At 46.7% G+C, this 24,416-nt stretch overlaps 1 protein-coding gene across 3 annotated transcripts in view; it reads right to left on the reverse strand.

Annotated features, from left to right (window-relative positions):
- Window positions 1–790: 790 nt before the first annotated feature.
- The window catches only part of Bfsp1 (beaded filament structural protein 1), an 84,338-nt gene continuing 60,712 nt past the window's right edge, over window positions 791–24,416 (reverse strand). For all 3 annotated transcript variants that reach the window (XM_028893257.2, XM_028893256.2, XM_037205262.1), the window contains exons 3-8: window positions 22,278–22,373; window positions 19,858–19,950; window positions 14,534–14,641; window positions 5,146–5,366; window positions 3,274–3,359; window positions 791–1,896 (exon numbers count right to left, since the gene is read on the reverse strand). In XM_028893257.2, the coding sequence (XP_028749090.1) occupies window positions 938–1,896; window positions 3,274–3,359; window positions 5,146–5,366; window positions 14,534–14,641; window positions 19,858–19,950; window positions 22,278–22,373 (1,563 nt within the window). In that variant the 3' untranslated portion in view covers window positions 791–937. The remainder of the gene's footprint in view (window positions 1,897–3,273; window positions 3,360–5,145; window positions 5,367–14,533; window positions 14,642–19,857; window positions 19,951–22,277; window positions 22,374–24,416) is intronic.

Genomic DNA, 24,416 nt, shown 5'->3' on the forward strand with positions numbered 1-24,416 from the left:
TATTGTAGAGATGCATTTGAAGAGGTCACCCATTTTCTACTCTACCCTCATACATGCATGTACACCAATACAAATGTATACAAACATGCATACACACATGTAAGAAACTAGTGAAGTAGTCCAACAGGCACTTATTGACTAAATACACACACACACACACACACACACACACACACACACACACACTTACTTCAGGACCAGCTTTTGAGGGACCCCAAACTTACAATTTCTCATCAATTCATGTCTAACAAAACCCTCAGCCACACAAGCACACACGTGTGCTAGGAATGGAATGAATGACCCAATGTCATCAACAAGCTTTGTTTTCCGTATGAAACCCAGACACCATGCTGAGTCTAGTACGGAGGACCATGACTCTAATCCCCACACTTAGGAGGCTGAGGCAGGAGGATCAAAAGCTGAAACACAGACTGTGCTGCAAAGATCCTGTCTCAAAAACAAACAAATAATGAAGCATGCTGAAGAGCATGTCCCTTCCTAAAAGAGGGTGTTGTGGTGACCATTAAGGGAGCATCCTTGGGGGCTGGAGAGATGGCTCAGTGGTTAAGAGCACTGACTGTTCTGCCAGAGGACCCAGGTTCAATTCCCAGCACCCGTATGGCAGCTCACAACTGTCTGTAACTCTAGTTCCAGGGAATCCAATGCTCTCATACAGACACACATGCAGGCAAAACACCAATGAAAATAAAATAAAAATAAATATTTAAAAAGAGAGAGCATCCTTGTTCTCAGCACGGCTGACCCACAGCCCTATTAATTAGACAAGGAATATGGTGCAAGCAAAATAAAAGCATTTTAATGGAGGTCATTGGCAATGCCAGACAGGTCAACTATGATCTAATCCAAACGGGAACCCATCTCAAGGCACTTCTCCTACACTGGTCCCAGACACTTCCTTCCTTCGAGCCCTGGCTTTTTAAGAGCCCTTCTCTCCCAGTTTCTTGTCGGCCTTTGTCTTCCCAATCACAGTCTCCACAATTACAGAGGTTTCTTCGTACGTCTGAATACTCTCTGTTGAAATCTTCTCAATAGATTCTACCACCTCTACCTTCTTAAAAGCTAAAGCCTTAGAAGGGCTTTTTGCTGGCAGGCTACTGCTCTTACTACTGGGCCCCTCTGGTCCATCCTGATTGGACCCAGATGTTTGTGAATGGGATGTAGATGGTCCATTAGGACCAGGTATGATCATGGGACAGGGTCTCCTAGGCCCCTCATCTTCCTTCTGGCCATCATCATCTTTTTCTTCCAGGTCTTTTGGTTCCTTGGCCCCTATCCCATTCTTATCTGTAACCTGCTGGTGGTTTGAATGGTCACCTTCCCTGCCCTGGGGAGCCCCCTGTCCATTCTCCACAGGTGGCATGGGCTGCCCAGGAGAGGGCTCCATGTGGCCATCATGATGCATAGAGTCTTCCTCAATGGAAACCACCACCCCACCTCTAGCTGGGATGGAGGAGGAGTAGAACTCAGGGTCCACAAAACTGGCATCCCCTGTGACCAGTATATGTCGTCCTTTGGTGAAGAGGTCAGCGGGAGGCTCTGGCACAGGCTCTTTGGGGCCACTCACTCTCTCTTTGATCACTTTACACAGCTTCCCAAAGGCTTTGCTTATCTGGCCCCCATCTGGTACGTCCTCGGGACCCCCTTCTTGTGTTGGACTTACTTCCTGTCCACCCCTTGGTCCCAGCTGAGAATCACTGTCTGCTTGAAGCTCCACCTGCGCTGGGTTTGGCTCTTGCAGAGTTTTTAATTGAGCATCTTCCAGAGTTTCGTCCACCTTGTCTTGAGCTATAATCTCCTTCCTTTTTGGAAGGCTCTTGGGGAGGACCTTTTGTCTTGGTTTAGCTGCTGTGATGTCCTGCACAGCCCTGGTGAGATCTAACGAAAAGCACACAGGCAGTAAGCCAACACATGTGTCAATGAGAGGGAATGACAACATTCATTGAAAAACATGACAGCTGAACTGAAGGGGAGTGTCCAGCCATAGGCTGAAACAAAAATGATGGGCAAGAGCCGTGGATCTCTCATTCATGCTGAGGTCCCAGCTCAACCAGTTGGGAACCTTGGCATGAGTCATATGATCCCTCTGGGTTTCCCCAAAGGGGAGGAAAGGTGCCACTTTTCCTGGCACTCACTGTTCACCCTCAGCTGGAATAACACAGAGAGACACCAAGCTGGAACAACTCCAGCCTCAGTTCCATCCCCCTCCTGGACTTACAGTGGGGTACCTGGATTCAGAGTACACAGTGGGAACTCACTCCACACAGTCAACTCACTAACTCTCTCAAAAGAAGCCCATGGCAAGGCTGCTGGGCCTATGTCAGGTTCAGGTGGCTTTGGGCTTAGAGACAGCATCTACCTACAGTGTCCCAACAACCTAACTGTGAATTAGTTTGCCATTGAATGCCTTGATTGCCATTCCCTTCATTTGAGGCTGAGAGGAGAATCGATGCTATCAAATTCAAAAATGGATACATATCTGCCTTTCTTCTGTAGCTGAATGTCTCGCGTTGAGGCTGGCACTCCTGGGTGGGCTATCCCCCACGAACTTTTCTCTTTATAACTTCTTGGCTCAGTTACATATTCTATTCAAGGGAGCATATCGAAGAGAAAGGGGAGACAATCTCCCTCACATGAAAGCTATTTCTGGACTCGGGAGGTAACTCAGTCTATAAAATACTTGTTGCACATGCATAAGGACCCGAGTTTGATTCCCAGAATCCATGAGAGGAGAAAAAAAAAGAGAGAGAGAGGTGTGGTGGTGTGATCCAGTGCTAGGAGACAGACAGGAGAATGAGGGGTGGGCAGATGGTTGAGTAGGCAAGTTCCAGGCCAATAAGAGACAATATCTAAGTAAATAAAGGTGGTGTGTGCCATTAATTCCAGCACTTAGAAGGCAGAGGCAAGCAGATGTCCATAGAGTTTGACGCCAACCTGGTCTACATTGCAAGTTCCAGGTCAGCCAGAGCTACAGAGTGAGCTATGTGTGTCACAAAAACAAACAAACAAAACAAAGTGAAACAAAACAGAGTGAGTGTCACCTAAGGACACACATGCACAGCCATGTGCACCTGCACACACACATGCACAGCCATGTGCACCTGCACACACACATGCACATGCAGAATTGCCAGACCAGTTGGAAGGGAGCATGAATGGCAAGCAGCACGAAAATCACTTGCTTTTGCCCAAACAGAAGAAGAAAGCAGAGGAAGCCATGGTTGGAAGGAGGAGGCCAGGCTTGAGGAGCGTTACCTTTCACACTGGATCCAAGGCTGAGAGAGGCCCCATGGCTCGGGCCAATCAGAGAGATGGGTGTCTCCATGAAAACAGAGCTCAACCTGGCAGGAAAAAAAAAAAAAAAAAAAGAATGTGGCGCCATCTTTAAGTCATCAAAACAAACAGAGTGAGGGACAAAATGAAGTCTTGAATCCTGAGCAAAAGTGGAAAAATATAAAGAGAGAGAAAGAGAGGAGAATGAGAAAGGAGAGAGAGAGAGAGAGAGAGAGAGAGAGAGAGAGAGAGAGAGAGAGAGAGAGAGAGAGCTTTCTCTAGAAGAAAGTGTGTGTGAATTGAACATCACAAATTGTTAACCACATAGACATTTACACACTGGCCAAGGACACCGAAGATGTTCTCATTTCTTTAAGCTCGAGCCATAAACTGTGAAAAGGCCAAGGGCACTGTACAGTGACTACTTAGACTCTAAAGCACCATTTCTTCATCAGATGGAGTCTGTGGGCTTTCATTTTTCAATTAAAGAGTAGCCAATCCAGACTAAGATATTTAGGGCCAACAAGATATTCTATATAGGATGCACAATATACAGGATAGATATATATTTAGGATATTGTATCACACATATATAGTATATGTGATAGATAGGCCATAATACATAGAATATAAGACCAAAAGTAATAGCTAGGATAAATAATACCTAACATTTCTAAGTAACATATTATACATAAATATAAAACTGTCTTAAAATTGAGGAAGATGTAAGAAATTACTGGATCTAGGTGGAGTGCTCAGTAGCTGCTTATTCCATACTGTAACATGTTTATCTTTTTTTAATCTACTTCAAAATTGATATTAACAATGCAACCAAAGGAGTACACCATTGACTTTTTGGGATGCCCTTTCCCTAACACAAAAACTATGAAAAGGAAGATGCTCAAGTTAAAGACGACTGCTCTTCAGAGTCTGAGTTCAATTCCACAACACATGCTACAACATTGTAATGAGATCGGCGCCCTATTAACATAGTAAAAAAAAATCTAAAAAAAAAAAAAAACTATGAAAAGGACACTAAGTGCAGTTCTCCAATTCTTTTCACGGGTGTGCTAAAAGCATTCACAGAAACGGAAGTGTAACATGGAGCGACCCCAGGACACATGGCTCTTGCTCGAGAGAGAATAGACAAAAGCTTGCTTTTCCTGCCAAGTGTCTGTGCCCGGCACACACAGCCAAACTAGCGCACCGGGAGCAGGAGGAGAGCTCTGCTGTGAGGTGCTTGGAAAATGACTTCTAGTCTCATTCAACCTAAATCCAAACAAACTGGGAGGACTGACGTTGAAGAGCCACAGCTCGATGCCTGACCTGTTCTCCGGAGCTTATCTATAGATGGCTATCAGCAGCGCCTCGATAGAGAGAGAGGAAATCTCCAGCATCAAGTGGGGGTTATCACAGTTCTGTTATGGAGGAGACCTGCACTGGTCCTCCCAAACAGTAATCACAAGGATAGCAGTTATCAGCAATAGCAGCAGCTCTAACCTCTTCTCAGTGCCATGCAGCGGAGGAGGCACAAACCCACGATCTCACCCGCTAGACCATCAGCTCCCAGGGCCACAAAGCAGCCCCCTAAATGTGGCTGTTTCTGGTCAATCTACTCAAAATATCAGGCATCCCTGCAACCACCCCCACCATCCCTCCGTGCTCCCTGCCCTAATCTCCTCCAGTGCTCTGTCACACCCCTCTGCTCCAGAGTCATGCATCTTCAAGTCAGGGGTGTTTGAGTTTCCTTGTCCGCCACATCATCAGCTCCTCCAACTGTGAACTCCACAGAAATCTGTAGAACAAGGATGTAGACAGGCCAGGGAGCCAGACATACAAGATACATGAGCATACCTGTTGCCTTCGATCTCAATGATCCGATGATACCGGTCTAGCTCATTCCTCAGGGTCTGCTGGGCCACAGCCAGCTGCCTGCAGTCATAGGACGACCTCTCCAGAGACCGCTCGGCCTCCTCTATCTCTTTTCTTAGGTTTTCGATCTGCTCGTTGTAAAGCTGTATCTCGTCATCGTAACACTCGTGAGAGTGTTTAATGGCTTGTTCGAGGGCTGTTGTCTGTGAGCAAACACAAACTGCATGAAACTCGTCACATCGTCTCCCCAAGACAGATAAAAGTTAGCGTGGAGGCTGGCAAGATGGCTCAGTGAGTACAAGTGCTTGCTGGGCCAGCAAGAGGACCTGAGTTCAGATCTCCAGCATCCATGCAAAAGCCAGGCATGGCCCCACATGCTGGAAAGCTCAGTGTCAGAGGATGAGACACAGGAAGATCCTAGCAGAGAGCTCACTGGCTAGCCAGCCTACTTGAAGCGGTTAGTTTCAGGGTCAGTGGGAGACCCTGTCTCAAAAAATAAGATTAAGAGTGATAGAGAAAGATACTTGACATCCTTTCCTGGCTTCTCTGTGCATTCCCACAGGCACATGCATCACACACACACACACACACACACACACACACACACACACACACACCACAAATGTAAATTGAGTTTTTAAAGATGCAGTAGGAATACCAGAGAAGGTCATTTTACATTACTTTCAAGAGCTTCTGGTGGTGTGAACAGCCTGCATATGAACTTAATGATAAACTTACTATATGCGATAAGACTCTTAAAATCTCATGTCAAGAAGAAAAAGATTTAGCATGCATGGGCCTTAAAAAAAATGAAACAGGACTCCTGCCTCTACCAAGAGCGATACTTCTCACACTGCTCCGTGTGTCAGAGCTGCCAGGCCTGGGCAGACAGGGATTCTGACTCTAGGGTGGAGCTAACAAACTACATCGATAACTGGCTCCCATGGGATGCTCAGGGCCATGGTTCATGGATCATGCTTGACGTTACAGAGGACTAGACAGACATCTATATCCAACTCCAGGCTTGTGCACTTCAAGGTGTTCCCTGCGTCCAAGCATAAGTGTGCACCCTGGACAGCCTGGTGATAATCATTGCCAAGACAACGGGACTCTTCCATCAGGGGCAATATTTGGAAACTTAACTTAGAAAGGTGTCTGGGAAAATATTCATTGCATCAGAAGGATGGATGGATAAGGGAGCAGGTACATTCATACATTTTATGAATTAAATGTATGATTTAAAATTCATACATTTTATGAATGTGTAGGTGTGGCTCAGGAAGGATATTTGTATATATGGTGTTGTGAGGCGTGTGTGTATATGTATGTGTGGTGTGAAGATGTTTGATGTGTGTGGTGTACTGTGTGTGACATTTGTATGTGTGTATGGGTGTATATGTGAGGAGTATGTACATGTGTCTATATGTATGTGTTTGGTGTGTGATGTATGTGGGTATATGGTGTGTGTGTTCATGTGTGATCTGTGTAATATGTGTGGTGTGTATGTATGGTATGTGATGTGTGTATGTGGGGGGGTATGTATGTTGTATGTGTATATGTGGGGGGTGGTATGGGGTGTGGTGTATGTACTGAGTGTGTGGCTGTGTGGACCCATGGACATATGCTGAGGCCAAAACAGAATGGCAGATGTCTTCCTCCATCACTCTCTACCTTATTATCTTGAAAAATGTCTCACTAAACCAGAAGCTCATCATTTGGCGAGGCAGCTAGCTAGCAAGCTCTTGAGACCTGCCTGCCTCCACCCTGCAATATAGAGAGCGTGGAACCAGAACTGAAGCCAGCTCAGGAGAGCCCACCATGTGCCTTGTCCCCTGGGACTTCAAAGAGGGATATCTCCAAAACAGCGAAGTGGAGGCAGGCTCCAGACTACTAAGAGGACATGCCAGTGGGGGCCTGGGGCTGCCACGCTGAAGCAGTGACCTTTTGGAATGTACATGGAGAAGCTGAGAGAGGCCTGTCTTCAGACAGAGAAATGAAACCGAAGAGGGAAGATAAGCAGAGATGTAGGAGCCTGTACCACAAGAAGAGGAAGGAGGGAGATGGGGAGCCTGTGCCTTGGATCCCGGTTCCTGGTCCCTGCTGCATACCTGTTCTCATACCTGCATACCTGTAAGCTTCCTGTTACAATCAGTTCCTTGGAGGGGGTGGAGACCTCTTTGGGTATGGCTTCCCTGTCTAGAGTGGGAATCCTGGTTTGTAAGGAAGTTCATAGTAATGGATCAGCTCACCAAGTTAACTGCAGCCTCATCAGGGAAGAGCTGCTTTCATGTCCTTTGCTACAGATGTGGAAACTGACGCATACCAGCGAAGTGACTTTCCCATCAACAGTACAGCAAGATGCAAACCCCACCGGGTAGGGTGTGAGACATGTCCTGAAACTGGTCTCCCTATTCCATCCTCCTCCAGGCTACAGGTGAGCAGTGGGCAGCGGGTGTGCACAGAAAGAGAGTTTCCCGTCCAGGGCCTGGTACATTGCCATCTATCACCAGCCACAGAATACACACTGGACTCAGTGTGACCACATGCAGAGATTTCCTTTAGAAGTCTCTTTGTTTTCATTTAGAAAATTTCTAAACTATAAGCCCCATAGCAAAGGGTTGTCACAAGAATGACGTTAGAGACTTGGAAAATCCTCCACAGTCTCCTACCCTATAGAACGAGTATGATCTCTCTTTATAATTTATGATTTGATGGTTTGCTATTTTTGTTTTGGTGGTGGATAGTTTGCTGGTTGGTTGTTCATTTGAAGAGTACACATGTTTTAGAGGCTATGTCCTCAGATGGCATGATGTCCATGCCACGTGTCTAAGCCACCTTCCAGTCTTAACAGGCAGCTAAGACTCCATGGGATTCTTCCGACTCCTGCATCCAGCTTCCCTGGTGTCCAAGGTGACATCTGTTTATGAATCTAGATTTCTGTCTATACCGATGTGGCTTTTATAACTCAATAACATAAACAATGCATCAGAATGGCTGTGGCTGAGGGGAGCCGCTTAGCATGCACATCTCTGCACTATGCCGGGAATAGTCATCACTCATCCAGCTATCAGAGAATGAGACCCGGAATCAGGCAGGTGATTCGATGTCTGGCATGGAATGACCAGCTGCATGTCAAACGCCTGTCCCTGGCACTGAAAAAGGAAAGACTGCCAGGAAGAAATTATTCCTAAAAGGCAGGTGCCACGGGAGGAGTCGGAAGAAAGGAGGAGTGGCCAGGGTTACCTGGAGGGGCACATCAAAGGCCCAGAGGGAGGGGCGGGTGGAGAGCATGAGCCGCATGCAAGCCTGTGCTTTACGCTGGGAGCGAGGTGAATGCTTTTTCTGCTTGCTGCGTTAGATGGTCTGTCTCTTTCTATCTCTTCATAGAGCAGCAAGCAGCAACCCATGCAGGAGCCGGACAACACGCCCCATCTGCACAGTGAACTCCAGCCTCAGCCCTCTTAGGACCAGAATGCCGTTGGGTGTAAGACCTTTTATTTAAAAGGAGGATCAGCCCTAGATCACGATGGCATGGCTTAATGCACCAAGAAGGTCACAATTGTCGTAAATGAGGGGCCAGCTATGGTGCCTCCCTCTAGAAAAGGGTGAAAAAAAAATGAAATCAAGCAGCACACCAAGTACACATGTTCCTTCTGCAACCAAACTAAGATGAAGAGATGGGCCACAGGCACCTGGCGCTGGGGGAAAACAATGACAGGCAGGGCCTGGACCTACAACACCACTCAGCTGTCAGAGTCAAGTCAGCCATCAGAGGACAGAGGGAACCAAAAGCAGCATTACTCTTTGAGACATCTAACAATAAATGGGCTAGTTTGTGTAATAATGATATTAATAATACAGCCAGTAAGGTGGCTTTGTGGGTAAATGTGCTTGTTACCAAGCCTGACAACCTGAGTTTGAGCCCCAGGACCCATACGATAAAAGAAAATCAGCCGGGCGACAGTGGCGCACGCCTTTAATCCCAGCACTCGGGAGGCAGAGCCAGGTGAATCTCTGTGAGTTTAAAGCCAGCATGGTCTACAGAGCGAGATCTAGGACAGGCACCAAAACTACACAGAGAAACTCTGTCTCAAAAAACCAAAAACAAAGAAGAAAGGAAAGGAGGAGGAGGGAGGAGGAGGGAGGAGGAGAGGAAGGAAGGAAGAAGGAAGAAGGAAGGAAGGAAGGAAGGAAGGAAGGAAGGAAGGAAGGAAGGAAGGAAGGAAGGAAGAGAATCAACTTCTGAGAGTTGTCCTTTGAATTCCACACATGCATGAATGAACACACGCACACGCGCACACACACACACACACACACACACACACACACACACACGCACACACGCACACATGCACAAAACCAGCAAATAAATGTAGTGTTTCATTTCGTTTTGTTCGGAAGAGCAGAAACCTGTGTTCTGCATTGATTGAGCACTGACTTCCGATTCTCACCACTAGATGGTGATGAGAACCTTAATGAAAACAGAGGCCTGGGTGTGTCCCGCTTGGCAATCATTAAAACTTGTTTTCAGGTTCCCTCAAGACACCGAATTGCCTGTCATTTCTCCTCTGCCTGGAAGAAGTGACATCTCCAGGAACTTGGACATCTTGAAGGAGGGGTCTCCCCAGCTCTGATCTCAGGCTCTGTTCTTTGATGCTGGCTGTGGAGTCTCTCAAAGCCTGTGGAGTCGACTGGAGGACTTGTTAAAACAGGGATTGCTAGGCCATGGCTGGTCTGGATGTACTCATGAGCTTGCATTTCTGACAAGTTCCCAGATACTTCTGATACTGCTGGGCCAGGGACCTTACCCTGAACACCCCAATTGTGGAACATTCTGGAAGCATCAAAAACCCTAACTATCTGCCGCAGCTCTGCCAAATGCCCTGTCCCCAGTCCTAGCCTTGGCTTGGCTAAAAGGCTATGCAATCAAATCTCCCTTAGAGGTCAGCTTCTGTGGAAGTACAAAGGCCCTTAAATTAGCAGAACTCACAGTGACCATTTTTAATGACACTGTAGAGGGCGCAGCCTAGAACTCAGAAGATCAGTCACAGAATGTTCTGCTCTACCCCACACCCAGCACACCCCTCACACCTCCAGTGACTCAAATTTACGCCCTCGGTTCTCAAAACATGGCTCCTGAACCAGGACCATCAACATCACCTGAAACTTGCAAATTCATGATACACACCCACCTGGTGTCTATCAGAAACTATTGTTTTCAATTAGATCTAATTAGACAAGCTCATGGTCTCCGTGAACTTTGTCCCCTAGTGTTAAACCACGAATATGCTACATGGCAACAGACTTTGTCAGTGTTAAGGTTCTTAATTAATCTTTCTTAAAAAGTAAGGTATTTAGTGAATCCTAACCACATAAGCCCACACAAGAGGAAGGAGGCAGATTAGGGAAGTTGGAGCCAGAGGATCAGATACTGGAGGACTTTTGTGCACAGCTGCTGGCTTTGAAGACGGCACAGCCTTGGGCCAAGGAACGCACAGCCTCTACAACCAAACCAGCAAGGAAACAGGGTCCTCCCTCCTACAGCCTGGCAGGAGCGACGTCTACCAACAACATGAATGATGAACCACACTGGAAGCAAGTTCTCCCATGAGATCCTCCAGCTGGGACCCAAGGGACCCACTCCTTTACTTCATCCTGGGAGACCCAGACCAGAGAGGCCAACCACGCTTGCCTCTCCGCCTGCCTTCCAGAACAGTGAGAAGAACCGCAAAGTCCCTTCATGCACCTGGGTTGTGGCAACTTGTAAAGGCAGCAAACCTGGGTTTCATTAGACCCACGGCTGTATTCTGATACTGAATACAGTCAGCCCTCGTATCCGAGGAGTTCACATCCACAGACTTGACCAATTAGAGATTGAAAATATTTTTAATTGTGTCCCTGCTGAATATATACAGCCATTTTTTGTCGTTATTCCCTAAATGGCAAAAGATAAAACCACTTATACCCCACTCACACTATATTGGGTGTTGTAAGTTTCTAGAGTTGAGTTCAAGCATATGGGAGAACTGCACAGGTTATATACAAATACCAAACCACTTCAGAGACTTGAGCATGCATGAGTTTCAGGCTCTGTGGGGATGTGAAGATTAATCCCCTTGGATACCGCCAAGCGAACGTACAAGCACTTGCAGACTGTCTCAGGCCTGTGTTGGTCCACTTTACTGCAGTGTGAAAGCGGTGTGCAAGGCCATGCTTCTCGATCTGCACTCTGCCCTCTTGCAGAGTGGTGACAGCAAACCAGAGCTGAGTCACTATGAGAGGACACAGCAGACATCTATAGGATGCTGTGCTGTTAGCCCAGGATGTGCAATAGATAGGTGGGCCATAGGAAACCCATTTTCACCTCAGGCTATTTCAACTCGCCATGGAGTCACCAAAACATGACCCCTCAAGTCAATGATAGGTGTATAGCACATGGAATTATTTGGTAATTTTTGACAACTATCTTCAAATAAGTGGCTTGCTTTTAACAATTAATATATGTATTAATTTTCTGAGTAGGGGTCCACAAGTCTCACCAGACTACCGAAGTCCACAGGGAGAGAGGAGGACCTAAATGAGAATGTGAGAGCCTATCTTAGACACAGAGATAAACCTGGGAGTCTCGGTAGTGGCAGAAGATGAGAACAGGGTGTGATCTGGAAGTTCTACCTCATGTTCAAGAAACCAGGCTAATCCTGTTATTTCAAACCCAATGAACTGTAACTAACAGTTTGGAAACAATGGGTTTCTGGGGCTATGTCAGGCCCACACCTGCTTCCTGAGTCATATATACCACACATATACAATACATTTATTCCACATGCATGCACATATACCCTACATAGATACATCACAGACTCCACATACATATCATATTTTGTTTGTTTTGTTTTTCGAGACAGGGTTTCTCTGTGTAGCTTTGCGCCTTTCCTGGGACTCACTTGGTAGCCTAGGCTGGCCTTGAACTCACAGAGATCCGCCTGCCTCTGCCTCCCGAGTGCTGGGATTAAAGGCGTGTGCCACCACCGCCCAGCCCTACATATCATATTTTTGTAGTCAACAAAAACATTATATATATACAAAGAAAGAAAAACATTCTTTTTGCCCCAGAACTAGGATTTTTCCATATCAGGCTAGGCTTTTCATCTTGGTGGTATCTAGGGCTGTGGTTTTCAACTCTGTCACCCTGGCCATGGAGAGGGACATAGTTCACACCATAAGACACATCACATGTGTGTATTTGAGCAAATGCATATGTAGTCAAATATATATAGATACATTTAAGACAACGGTTTCCCTAAATAAACTCTACACTTTTAACCCCCATACATTCTGTTCCTTCTTATTCTCAGTTCCATGTTGCTGCTTTCTTCCCTCTTTACACCAGTCAATTTTACTGAATTCATTTTATACCCAACGAGTTGCAACTAACAGTTTGAAAACCACAGTCTCCAGAACTATGATTGAGCCTATACCCACTTCCTCAGTCACATATAAAGCACACACAATACACACATCCCACATGCATGTACATATGCCCTATATAGATATATCACACACTTCATAAAAAAAATGCACACGCCACCCATATACCTGACATCTCACATACACATATATACAAACGTCAAACACCATGCCACATGAACACACACCCTTCACATTCCACACATATGCAATACACATACCACACACGCTTTACAATATACTGTACACACTTACACAGCAAATACATTCACATCACACATACTCACACATTACACGCAGACCCTATATACATACATATACCACACATAGCATATGTACATCCCACACATACCCACACACAATACACCTGTTCTCTACATAAACATTTGTCTCTCCCTTCTCCCCTCCCCGCTTCTCTCCTCCCCTTTCTCTCCTCCTTTCAGGTCCTCAGAGGAAATCACAGTCACCAAGAAGTATCTAGTCCCTGAGCCGTGGTTATGTCCTGAGAAGAATGTATTTTAGGTCATGACTCAACTTCTCCCCTGTGATCTTCAGCTCCGGGACCACCACTGTCCCTGACTGCTTTCCAGTGGCCCCTGGAAATGCTGCTCCATGAGAGCTTTGTGAGAAGCCCTGCAGGGATGGGAAACAGGATGTCGGAGACTGAGATGCAATGGGAATCCAGGAAATGTTTTCCATTTTTCCTGATGCCATGAGCAGAAAGGCAGGGTCTGAGTGACATGTCAATCCAGATGTCCCAGGTTTTGCAGTCAGAATTTTAGATCTTATTCTCTTTTGTTCCTTGGGCGTACTTGCCTACTAAATGTTAATTGATTGGTTTGAGACATGTGGTTCCCCACTTCCTCCCCAGCAGGAAGTGCAGCATTTAAACCCAACATTCCCCACCACTGTGCCCATCCGCATGGAAACAAGAAAGAAGCATGAAGGAATCAAGACTGTGAACCATGAAAGCCACAAGTAAAAAGAAACAGACTTGTGAGCCTCATGCTAGCAGATAGCTAATGAGAGGCAAACACTGCTACAACCCACCCACCTACCACCCCGTGGGCATTCCTCTTGAAACATCACCAATGTCAAAGGAGAGACCATCCGGAGAGAAGAAAGAGGAAAGCCCAGATTTGAGTGAATGTGGAATTAAACCCCTCATATGTGTCTGTCTCTAAGAGGCTTGACATAGGCAAAACGATCCCCATGAAATGGGTTATTGCCCTTGGTAGGGAAGGGTATGACTCGATGGAAACAAGAGGGAACTACCGTGAGACTAGGTGTCCATATGTTCCTATCTCCATTTTCCCAGGACTCTTCTTAGCTAAGCCTAAAACACGCATCCCGGGAAGTCTCCGCCCAGGGCAAAGCAAAGCGTTTGGTCATCTGCTCAGAATGTGACAGTGAGGACACACAGGTGCTGGGGGGTGTCTCTCTGTGTGCTGTGATTATGTGTTGCTCCCACTGGCTAATAAATAAAGCTGTCTTGACTTATGGCAAGGCAGTTTAGAGGCAGGCAGGAAATCCGAGCAGAGATATGGAAAGGAGGAAGGGGAGGAGTCACAGCCGCTGCCCAAGGAGCAGCAAGATGTCAGCAGACCAGTAACACTACGGCCACGTGGCAACATACAGATTAATAGAAATGGGTCAAGCTAGCTAGCAGGAAGCTTGAGCCATAGGCCATACAGTCTGTAATTAATATAAATCTCTGAGTGATTATTTGATAAGTGGCCGCAGGATGGGGGGTGGGGGGTGGGGAGCGTCAGGCTGGACTGGAGAAAACCTGGCTACACCCGGGTGGGTTGAGTCTGTAACAGTCGCAGAAATGGATACCTATGCCTGCATGTTCCGTTTCAATAAAATGTGCAGAAGATCCTGATAAGGATGTGGAGCGTACCTGGGCCTGCAGCTCAGCTTTCTGCGCCTGCAGATGGGTGAGCGCCTCCTTGCCCTCCTCCAACTGGCTCCGCAGGGCAGTCACCTCCCGCTCTGTCAGCAGCTTCTCCTGCATGAGGAGCTCAGATTCAGATTCATACAAGAAGACATGCAAAGATGAAAAGGGCAGAGTTGGGCCCCTTCTTTGTGTCCCCCAAGTTCACGTGCCAATGCCCAATTTGACAAGGCGTTAGTCAGTGGGAACCTTTGGAAGGTGATTAGGGTCAGATGAAGTCATGAATGTGGAGTGTACTTCAAATTGCTAAATGGTCTTATAATAATAATAATAATAATAATAATAATAATAATAATAATGATAATAATAATAAACGGAGTCATATATTGGGGTAAATGCTGAAAGATCAGAGAGACAAAGGAACAAGCCACAGCCACGACTCACCTCGCCAACTCCACAAATCCTCTGACTGAATGCCCTGAGTCCTCAGCCAAAAGCTCTCCAGCCAAAAAGCTTCATCTGGAAAGGTTTTAGTTCCTGTTTCCCCACACCTTATATACCTTTTTCTGCCCAGCCATCACTTTCTTCCTAGTGCTGGGATTAATGGCATGTGTGCTTCCCAAATACTGATAGCAAAGACATGAGATCTCAAGTGCTGGGATTAAAGGTGTGTGCCACCACTACCTGGCTCTGTTTCTTTCCTAGACTGAGTCGACCTCTTGTAGTCCAGGGTGGCTTTGAACTCACAGAGAGCCAGGCAGATCTCTGCCTCCCAAGTGCTAGGATTAAAGGTGTGTGCCACCATAGCCTGGCCTCTATGTTTAATCTAGTGGCTTGTTCTCTGATCTTCAGGCAAAGTCTACTAGGGTACACAATATATCACCACAGTGGATAGTGTATACTCATAAGAAAAGGAGGAGTTAACAGGAGGCTCACCCTCCCACCCACCACCATGTAGGCACACAGTGAGAGAGAGCCTGTGACAGGTGCCAACTCTGCTGGCAACTTGGAGTTCCAGCCTCCAGAGCTGTGGCAATAAACTAAGGGGTCCTGTAACAACAGCCCAAGCTGACCCAAACAGGCCCATGGTGGCCACTATCTGAACCATTAACTACTCAAGAGTAAAGCTCAGACAACAAAGATCTGGAGACCCAAGTGTAGACCTCTTTGTGCCACAGACTGGCTAGCCAGACAGACATTTGACTTTCAAAGCCTCCATTTTCCTGTTTGTGAAAAGAAAACTGTGGAATGCAGATGCTCATTTGGCTCTGGGTTCTGTGTCTATGAAGGTGAAAATCATTTTGTGCTCTGAGCCATGAACTATGCACCAGTACCAGGCAGGAGTCACCTGACCCCAAAAGGTGATAGGGAAGTAGGACCCTGCTGAGGCCACTGCACTGACCTATGGATGATCAATGGGGCAGAGTCCAGGAGGAACCCCCTTCCAACCTGTCCACAATCTGTCCTGACTTGCTTCTCTACTTATTCAAAAATACCAGTGATTCACAAAGGCTAACTTTTCAGGAACCCTGCCTTCAACACAGAGGACACTTCCTCAACACCCCATAAACTCAAAGCTGAGTCTATACTAAGTGTTCAAGCCACATCTAGAAGGCAGCCCCTGATCACAGACACCTCACAAGGGGCTGCGAGGGTGTAGAAATCAAAGGTTCACATGTTGAAGACTTGTTTATTATCCTATGGAGCTATGGAGAGCGGTGAAACCTATAGAAGGAGCCCTAGTGGGAAGAATTTAGGTGGAGGGCATTATACCCTTGAAAGAGATACTGGGTCCCAGGTCCCCTTTCTCTCTTCTCCTTCTGCTCCTGCCATGAAGTACTGTATTGCCACAGGCTCAAAGCAAGAGGGCCCACTAACCACAGACTGAAACCCTTAAGGCCTGGCCCACTTTCCCTAGCTCCCTAGTTCCACCTCCTAAAGGTTCCATAAGCTCCTGTCATAGTGAGGGTTTCTATTGCTGTGAAGAGACACCATGACCACAGCAACAATTATAAAGGAAAACATTTAATTGGGACTCGCTTACAGTTCAGAGGTTCAGTCCATTATCATCGTGGTGGGACATAGCAGTGTGCGGGCAGACATGGTGCTGGAGAAGTAGCTGAGATTTCTACATCTTGCAAGCAAAAGGAAGTGATCTGTCTCACTCTGAGTAGCTTGAGCATAAGAGACCTCAAAGCCAACCCCCACAATGACACATTTCCTCCAACAAGGCCACACCTACTTCAACAAGGCCACACCTCCTAATAGTGCCACTCCCTGTGAGATTATGAAGGCAAATTACATTCAAACTACCACAGCTCCCAAAAGAAAGCCACCAACTAGGACCAAGCATTCAAACACATGAGTCTATAAGAGACATTTCATGTTCAAACACTGACAATGTTCATTTGTGCAAAGGTAACCTCCACAAATTTCCAGGAAAAAAAAGGAAGAGTCAGTGAAACAAACCTGCAAGTATCTACCTAACTAACAAGTGTCTCCCTAACTAGCCAGTCTACCTAACTAACCAGTGTCTCCCTAACTAGCCAGTCTACCTAACTAACCAGTATCTACCTAACTAGCCAGTGTCTACTTAACTAGCCAGTCTACCTAACTAACCAGTGTCTACCTAACTAGCCAGTCTACCTAACTAACCAGTGTCTACCTAACTAGCCAGTGTCTACCTAACTAGCCAGTCTACCTAACTAACCAGTGTCTACCTAACTAGCCAGTGTCTACCTAACTAACTAACCAGTGTGCAGAACTCTTAAGAGTCACAAAGAAGAAGATGCTTTCTGAATCTGCCTCCCTGTCTTTCCTGTGCATAGGTGGATACCACTGATGACAGTAAGTATCCCCTCCACTAACATCAACGCCAATAGCTCTTAGGGAATGGTTAGACCCCATGAGCTCCACCCCACCCATGTCTATGTTGACCAGCACAGTCATGTGCAGACCCTATGGAGGCAATGAGGGATGTTGTAAGCTCATGAGTGCGACAGCCATTATTAAAGGCATTGGGGGTAGGGGGTCTTCCAGCCTGGAGGTTTTTGGTTTGTTTGTTTTGTTTTAATAAGTTAAAATTAGCCGGGCGGTGGTGGCGCACGCCTTTAATCCCAGCACTCGGGAGGCAGAGGCAGGCGGATCTCTGTGAGTTCGAGGCCAGCCTGGGCTACCAAGTGAGCTCCAGGAAAGGTGCAAAGCTACACAGAGAAACCCTGTCTCGAAAAACCAAAAAAAAAAAAATAATAATAAGTTAAAATTAAACCACTTAAAGCATATGGCAAGCCTATCCCTCTGGGTCTGCAGTCTGTCTGGCCTCTGTGTGCCCCAAAGAGCATAGTCTGAGGAGTCCAGTCATTCATTGGCTTGGGACACGGCTTGAGCACACTTCTGGGAAACTACAAAGCCACCAGGGCTAAGATTCACTGCCTTAGGTCATCCTTGAAAAACAAAACAAACAACAAGAATCCCTATCAGAATCTGATCAATCAGTCCACCAAACTTCTGCCAGCCTACCCTAACCACCGAGGAAAGGACATGGTGGCATTTTATTTCTTTCATCATATTTAGTGCCAAGGACCAAACCCAGGCCTTGAACATCCAAGGCATATCTTCAACCCCTGAGCTGCACATCCAACCCACGTTTTAATTTTAATTTGCATCCCTTTGTCTATGCTTCCATATAAAAAATGCCCACCATCCTGCCAAGCAGCTGGAGAACCACTAAAAAGGAAATGCGAGTTTTAGACTGGCAACAGGATTTCACATCTCGCACATGCCATAGGCTCACACTCAGGAACAGAGATGACCTTTGCAAGTGTATTCATTAATGTCCTGAAGTTTGTTCTATGACCAAACTGTTAAAGGGAATAAGAAAACAAACAGCCTACTACTGTTTGTATGTCCCCCGAATGGATCCCCAACAAAGCAGAGTTGAGAGCTGGGGCCTAGTTGAAGGTTCTCTGTCCTCAGGAATGGACGTGAGCCTCTGAGAACAAGCTAATAGGAGTGGCTTCTCCCTCTTCTGTTCTTCTGACATTGAGGACTAGGAACCTGTCCCTTTTTTTTTCCTTTCCACCTGCCATCAACTAAGGTAGCCTGAGATAGCCCCTAACCAGAAGCTGGTGCTTTGATCTTGGATTTCCCAGACTCCAGACTGTAAAAAACTAATTTCTGTACTTTATAAATTATTCAGCCTGTGGCATTGTACTATAGCAACACAAACAGGCTTTCACACATCCCTACTTTAGGAATGGGCAAAAGAGGTAAACAGATACCTCAACAAAGAAGATCCATGAATAGTAAATTAGCACATACGATGATGCTTAATATCATTGGTTACCGGAGGATGCAAATTTAAACCACATCCAGACTTGCTACATACCTAGCAGAGAAATAAAACAAGGACCAAAGCGATGGTTGACAGCTAGCACCGGCAGGAACACAAAACAGGAATTCATTCATAACTAGAGGGAGTGTAACAATGGCCTGGTACAACAGGAATGTGGTCTGTGCCCTCTGAGCATTCATACTGGATTTTAATCTCTTCTGAGAAGCCTTGAGAAGATGGAAGCACATGCCTATAATCCCAACACTCAGGAGGCCGAGGCAAGAAGATGGCAAGTTTCAGGACAGCTGGAATTACAGAGCAAGAGTGTCTAATAGGAAAAAAGGGAAAGTTCGTCAAGACTATGAAGGGGCCGTTAGAAAGTAATTAGGGTTGGATAAGTTCATCGGGGTCCAGTTCCCTTGATGAATCCTGCTAGCTTTATGAGAAGAGAAAATTCAAAGGACACACAGACACACAGACACACAGACACAGGACCTGTTGCCTTGTAGAGCTCTGCACTACCTCTGGACACTGCCAGCAAAAACACTGTAAGTAGATGAAAGCCCCTTGACCCTGAATCTCCAGAACCATCCGTCAAAGCAATCCCCTCTTCTTTCTAGCTTGCTCAGTCTACTACTGTGTCATCGGCAAGAGAGAAGAGACTAATACAGCACACAATTTTGAATACCATCTTTAAAGTATGCAAGAGAAAATAGACCACACTTCCTAGAAGAAAATACCTAACATAATGTTAAGGGACATAGCTTGTGTCCTCTGAAATCTATCAGCATTTACAGTTGGAACAAAGAATGTAAGAATAACGCTCAAACCTAAACATCACTCAAAGTAGGCAGGGGATAACTTACTGTAGCCCTAGCAGTCTGACCCAGTGTTTGTCCCTGGACCTCTGAGAAGGTCAACTCGGTCCACAAGTATGTGAGTAAAGACTCCCCCAGGACCGGACAGCTTTCCTTGCAGCCATGGCTCCAATTCTTACCTCCCGCATCCCACTAGTAACCAGGGACACTTGAGGAGCAGTCTGGATGATCTGCTGCAGGATGCTGATGTAGGTCTGAATTTCCAGAAGATTCTGTTGCAGAGGGAAAGAATTTTCATTACAAGTCGGGCTGCCTGAATCCTTCCCTCCCGTCCTAAGCGAGCCCAGGAATGAGCACCTTCACAGCTGTGGTCATGCTGGGAACGACCCAAAGATCAACTGCAGCTGCCAGGGAGGGCACCATGGAGTGGGCATTCCACAGCTTCAGGAGAGCAAAGGGCAGAAGAGCAAACTGAGGCTTGCTTTATTTTGCCATTTCCCTTCAGTTACCTTCACACATTGCCACTGGCTTCACCGAGCCCTGGATGTTAAGTGCACCAGAAGGGCAGGGACCAAACAAGGATGGCAGCTACAGAGGACTCGGACAGCACAGGACAGTGTTTCATTGAGGGGGGCAGCTTTAGCCAGCCATGCTGAGACTAAATGAATGTGTGTGTTCTCGGGCTGGCTTTGAGGTCCCCTAGAACGGGAGTCCCTTTATGAAACAGGGCTAACTGTCCGCAGGGAGGCCTGGTGACCCCCACCAGCCAATGCACCTTCCACAGCTATGACCAATGACTGATCACACAGCCCCCCTCCAGAAAGCAGCCTTGACCAACCACTGCTCCACTTGTCCGGAAAGCTACATGGGCCCCATGAGTGAATTTAACTGAGGTCCCTGGGTCACCATCTCAGGCTCTGCTCATAGGAGCTGACTTGAGTCCCTCCAAGCCAGGCTGGGGTCCAACAGATAATAAACGGGAGCTTCAAATAAAAAAATAATAATAAAAAGAAAAAGAAAAAATAAATAAACGGGAGCTTCCCACCCTCCTGATTATTGCCCTGAATGCTGTCAGAGTACTCTGGGCTGCTTTGGGACTGCCCCCAGGCCTTGCTGTCAGGATAAATACAAGGAAGCTAAGTACAAGGAAGCTGCAAGGTGTGAAGGAGGAAGCAGGTGAGGGCCAGGTGAGAGGCTGGAAGAATCTCTTTCTGTGCCCAGTGCAAAGCACACACTGCGGCGGGGTGGAGGGGAGGAGGAGGAGGAGGGAACACGGGCTTGCTGGGCCCTAGAAGTGCTTCCCAGAGAAAGATCTGGGTGTGGGCAGCTGAATTAATGAAACAGGGCCGTGTGGCTAACAGGACAGGGAAGTGACAGGGGCAGAAGACTGGCCAAGCGGGGCATGTCATCTATTGCATTCCTGTAGGCATGGAGCTCATGACTGTCATCCAAGTCCTGCTACCCAGACAAGAGGAGCCCAGGGAGTTTTCATACAGATGCCCGTCAGCCCCTGGATGAGGCCGCTCCAGGGGTATGGGGGTCCCCCAATATTTCCTATAGGCAGAGCAGCTTTCAACTGCTACAGTAAGGTCCTCAGCAAAGAGGTACAGACACCACACCGTATCAGTGAAACGAGGACCCTAAAATAAATGAACCCCACAGAAGTTTCTCCAAGAAATTCCAGCCTGGTGAGAACAGGTAGGGGTCCTAAGGCCAATTAAGAAATTCCCCATCTACCCTAGGAAAAGGGTCCTCACAGTCATAGCATCATGCAGCTAAATCTACACAGGTCCATTTCCTGGGTTTTGTTTCCTCTTTTCTACAAAGTAACAAGGAAGATGGAAGGAAACTATGAATTCTGGCCTCAACTGTAAATAACCCCCTCCCGTCTCCAGGTTTCTTCTGGCTAAGTCAGGGGACAACAGACCTAAGATTCGGGTTACAATGTGGGCCATCAGAAGGAGCCCAAAGCCCAGGGAGAGTTGGCATTCCCTGTCCATGAACCCACGGTTAACCCACACAGTGGCACCGGGATGCCACTCGAATTTTGAAAATAGCAAGCAGCCTAGAAAGGCCAGGCTGCTCACTCACGACTACACAGTGCTAGGATTTGATTTTCCGGTGTGCCAAGGCCTCCAGCATCACACCCGTGAGAGTCTGATCAGGAAGAGGAAAGGTCAGGACACTCTGAAAGAGGGGGCTCCTAAACAAAGGTGTCAGCTAGTTACCTCGAAGGCAGAGTTAAGGGCTGTAACACAATACCTTAAAAAAAAAAAAAAACTCTCCCTTTCTGCATTTTTCTGAGATAAAAGTTGACTGCTTACAGCTCAAGATAAGCTGTCTAAATAATTTTGTAGATTACAATGTGAAGTACAGACACCGAAACCTAACATCACAATCCCCACATAACTTGGCATCGCCCACTGATGCCCTCTATACAGCTCCGGCCGGCGGGGTGAGTGCTGTCCAGTGGCCGGCTCATGCCCGTTCAGGGGAATGCAATCACAGGTTGCTCAGTCTGGCAGTCTCCTGTTCAGCCAAACCCAGACTGGGTTTTCCAGGAGAGAGGGAGGGCTTCCTTCCCACACGCGCTGCTCACCTTTTTGTACCTGTCCTTGGCCACACTGATGTCTGCCTGCAGAAACTGGGCTTCCAACTGAAGGTGCAGGTTCCGCAGTAAGGCTTCATCGGCTTTCTGCAACGAAAAGAGCTGCGTCAGGGTCGCAGGAGCCCTTAGGTGTACCGTGAGCCAACGTGCGAACACAGGGACGACAGTCTTGTTCGTGTGTGTGTGTGTGTGTGTGTGTGTGTGTGTGTGTGTGTGTGCAGGTTTGAGGGGTGCACACGTGCAAGGTCAGAAGACAACTCTCAGGAGTTGATTCTCTCCCTCCCCACTCAGGTCATCAGTCACATACAGCAAGTGTTTCTACCCACTGAGCCATCTTGCCAGCCCTAGAGGCTGCATTCTGAATAATGCACCACACTAGTCGTTGGGCCTCGTTGAAAACAACAGTTCTCATGACTCAGTGATTTTGCATCCAACAGGACATTTGACATCTAGAGATAGTTATTACTGTCAGTATTTGAATGGTAGAGGCCAGAAGACCGCTGTAAGTATCCTATAAATACACAAACAGCCCTCCGCTCCCCACCACACTCATACAACAAAGAATATTATAACCTAAGCATCCACAGTGCCAGGCTTGAGGAATCTTATCTAGAAAAAGCCAAGAGTTTATAACTAGTCACATAACAAATAACCTTTAAAATTTACAGAATATCTATATTCATTCTGTATCTTGCCATCAGTAACTTGAGTTTTAAGACCAAACCTATATTATATAAAAGTAGAAAGAGAGAATTGACTCCTCAAAGTTATCCTCTAAGCTACACACACACACCATGGCATATACCCTCACCCCCACCTCACATCATACACACACACACACACACCATGGGATATACCCCCACCCCCACCTCACATCATACACACACACACACACACACACACACACACACATACACCATGGGATGTACCCCCCCCCCACCTCACATCATACACACACACACACACACACACATACACACCATGCTACCCCCACCTCACATCATACACACACACAAACACACAAACACACACACACACACACACACACACACACACTCACAAAGGAGTGTCATACAAAGACACAGAGCCAATTTCTTGGATGTTTTCTACCTTCTCTCTGTCCCTTTTCAGCCTATAAGGATAGGGTGGGGTGGACAACATTTACTGATGTTCACTTTATCCAAACATGACCCTATATTTGATCCATAATTACTGGAGCTGAGGGAGAATTAGATATGGGATTCCAAGCGCCCCTTGTTCTTTGTGTTATTGCTAAGAGAGATCAAACACTCAGAATCTCTGGTGATATATTGTGTATCAAATAAAATTTGCCTGAGGATCAGAGGACCGAGTCAGCCACTAGATTAAACATAGAGGCCAGGCAGTGGTGGCACACACCTTTAATCCTAGTACTCGGGAGGCAGAGATCTGTCTGGCTCTCTGTGAGTTCAAAGCCACCCTGGACTACATGAGATTGATTCAGTCTAGGAGAGAAACAGAGCCAGGTAGTGGTGGCACACACCTTTAATGCCAGCACTTGAGATCTCATGCTTTGCTACCAGTATTTGGGAAGCACACACACCTTTAATCCCAGCACCAGGAAGGAAGAGAAAAGGCTGAGCAGAGAAAGGCCTATAAGGCATGAGGAGACAGGAACTAGCTTTTTTGGCTGAGGACAAAGGCCCCCTTTCAGCTGAGAACTCAGAGGCTTTCACTCAGAGGATTCCTGGTGATAGGATCTCATCTTCCATTTGGCCTGAGGATTCGGTAGTGGTGAAAAGTTTCTCTAGTGACTTGTTCCTTTGTCTCTCTGATCTTTCAGCATTTATCTCAATATCTGGGTCTGAGTTTTTTATTATAAGACCATTTAGGATTCATGCAACAAGAATCTTATAGATGGACAAGACCTTGGAGAACATTGGTCTGCTCACATTTATTTTTAAAGTCACCGGTACCTTCCTTCAAGTAAAATATACCACAGAAGCCACTGTATAAGATCAAAGCAAAGAAGCTTGCTTATTTTGGATGGGGGTGGAGACGGACCTTATACATGCTAAGCACATTGGATCATCTTCCTGCAGATCATAAAAGGACACAGACACAGACAGCCCATCTGTCCAGCAGCTCTAG

The sequence above is a fragment of the Peromyscus leucopus genome, chromosome 4 (assembly GCF_004664715.2).
Source record: "Peromyscus leucopus breed LL Stock chromosome 4, UCI_PerLeu_2.1, whole genome shotgun sequence".
Lineage (NCBI taxonomy): Eukaryota > Metazoa > Chordata > Mammalia > Rodentia > Cricetidae > Peromyscus > Peromyscus leucopus.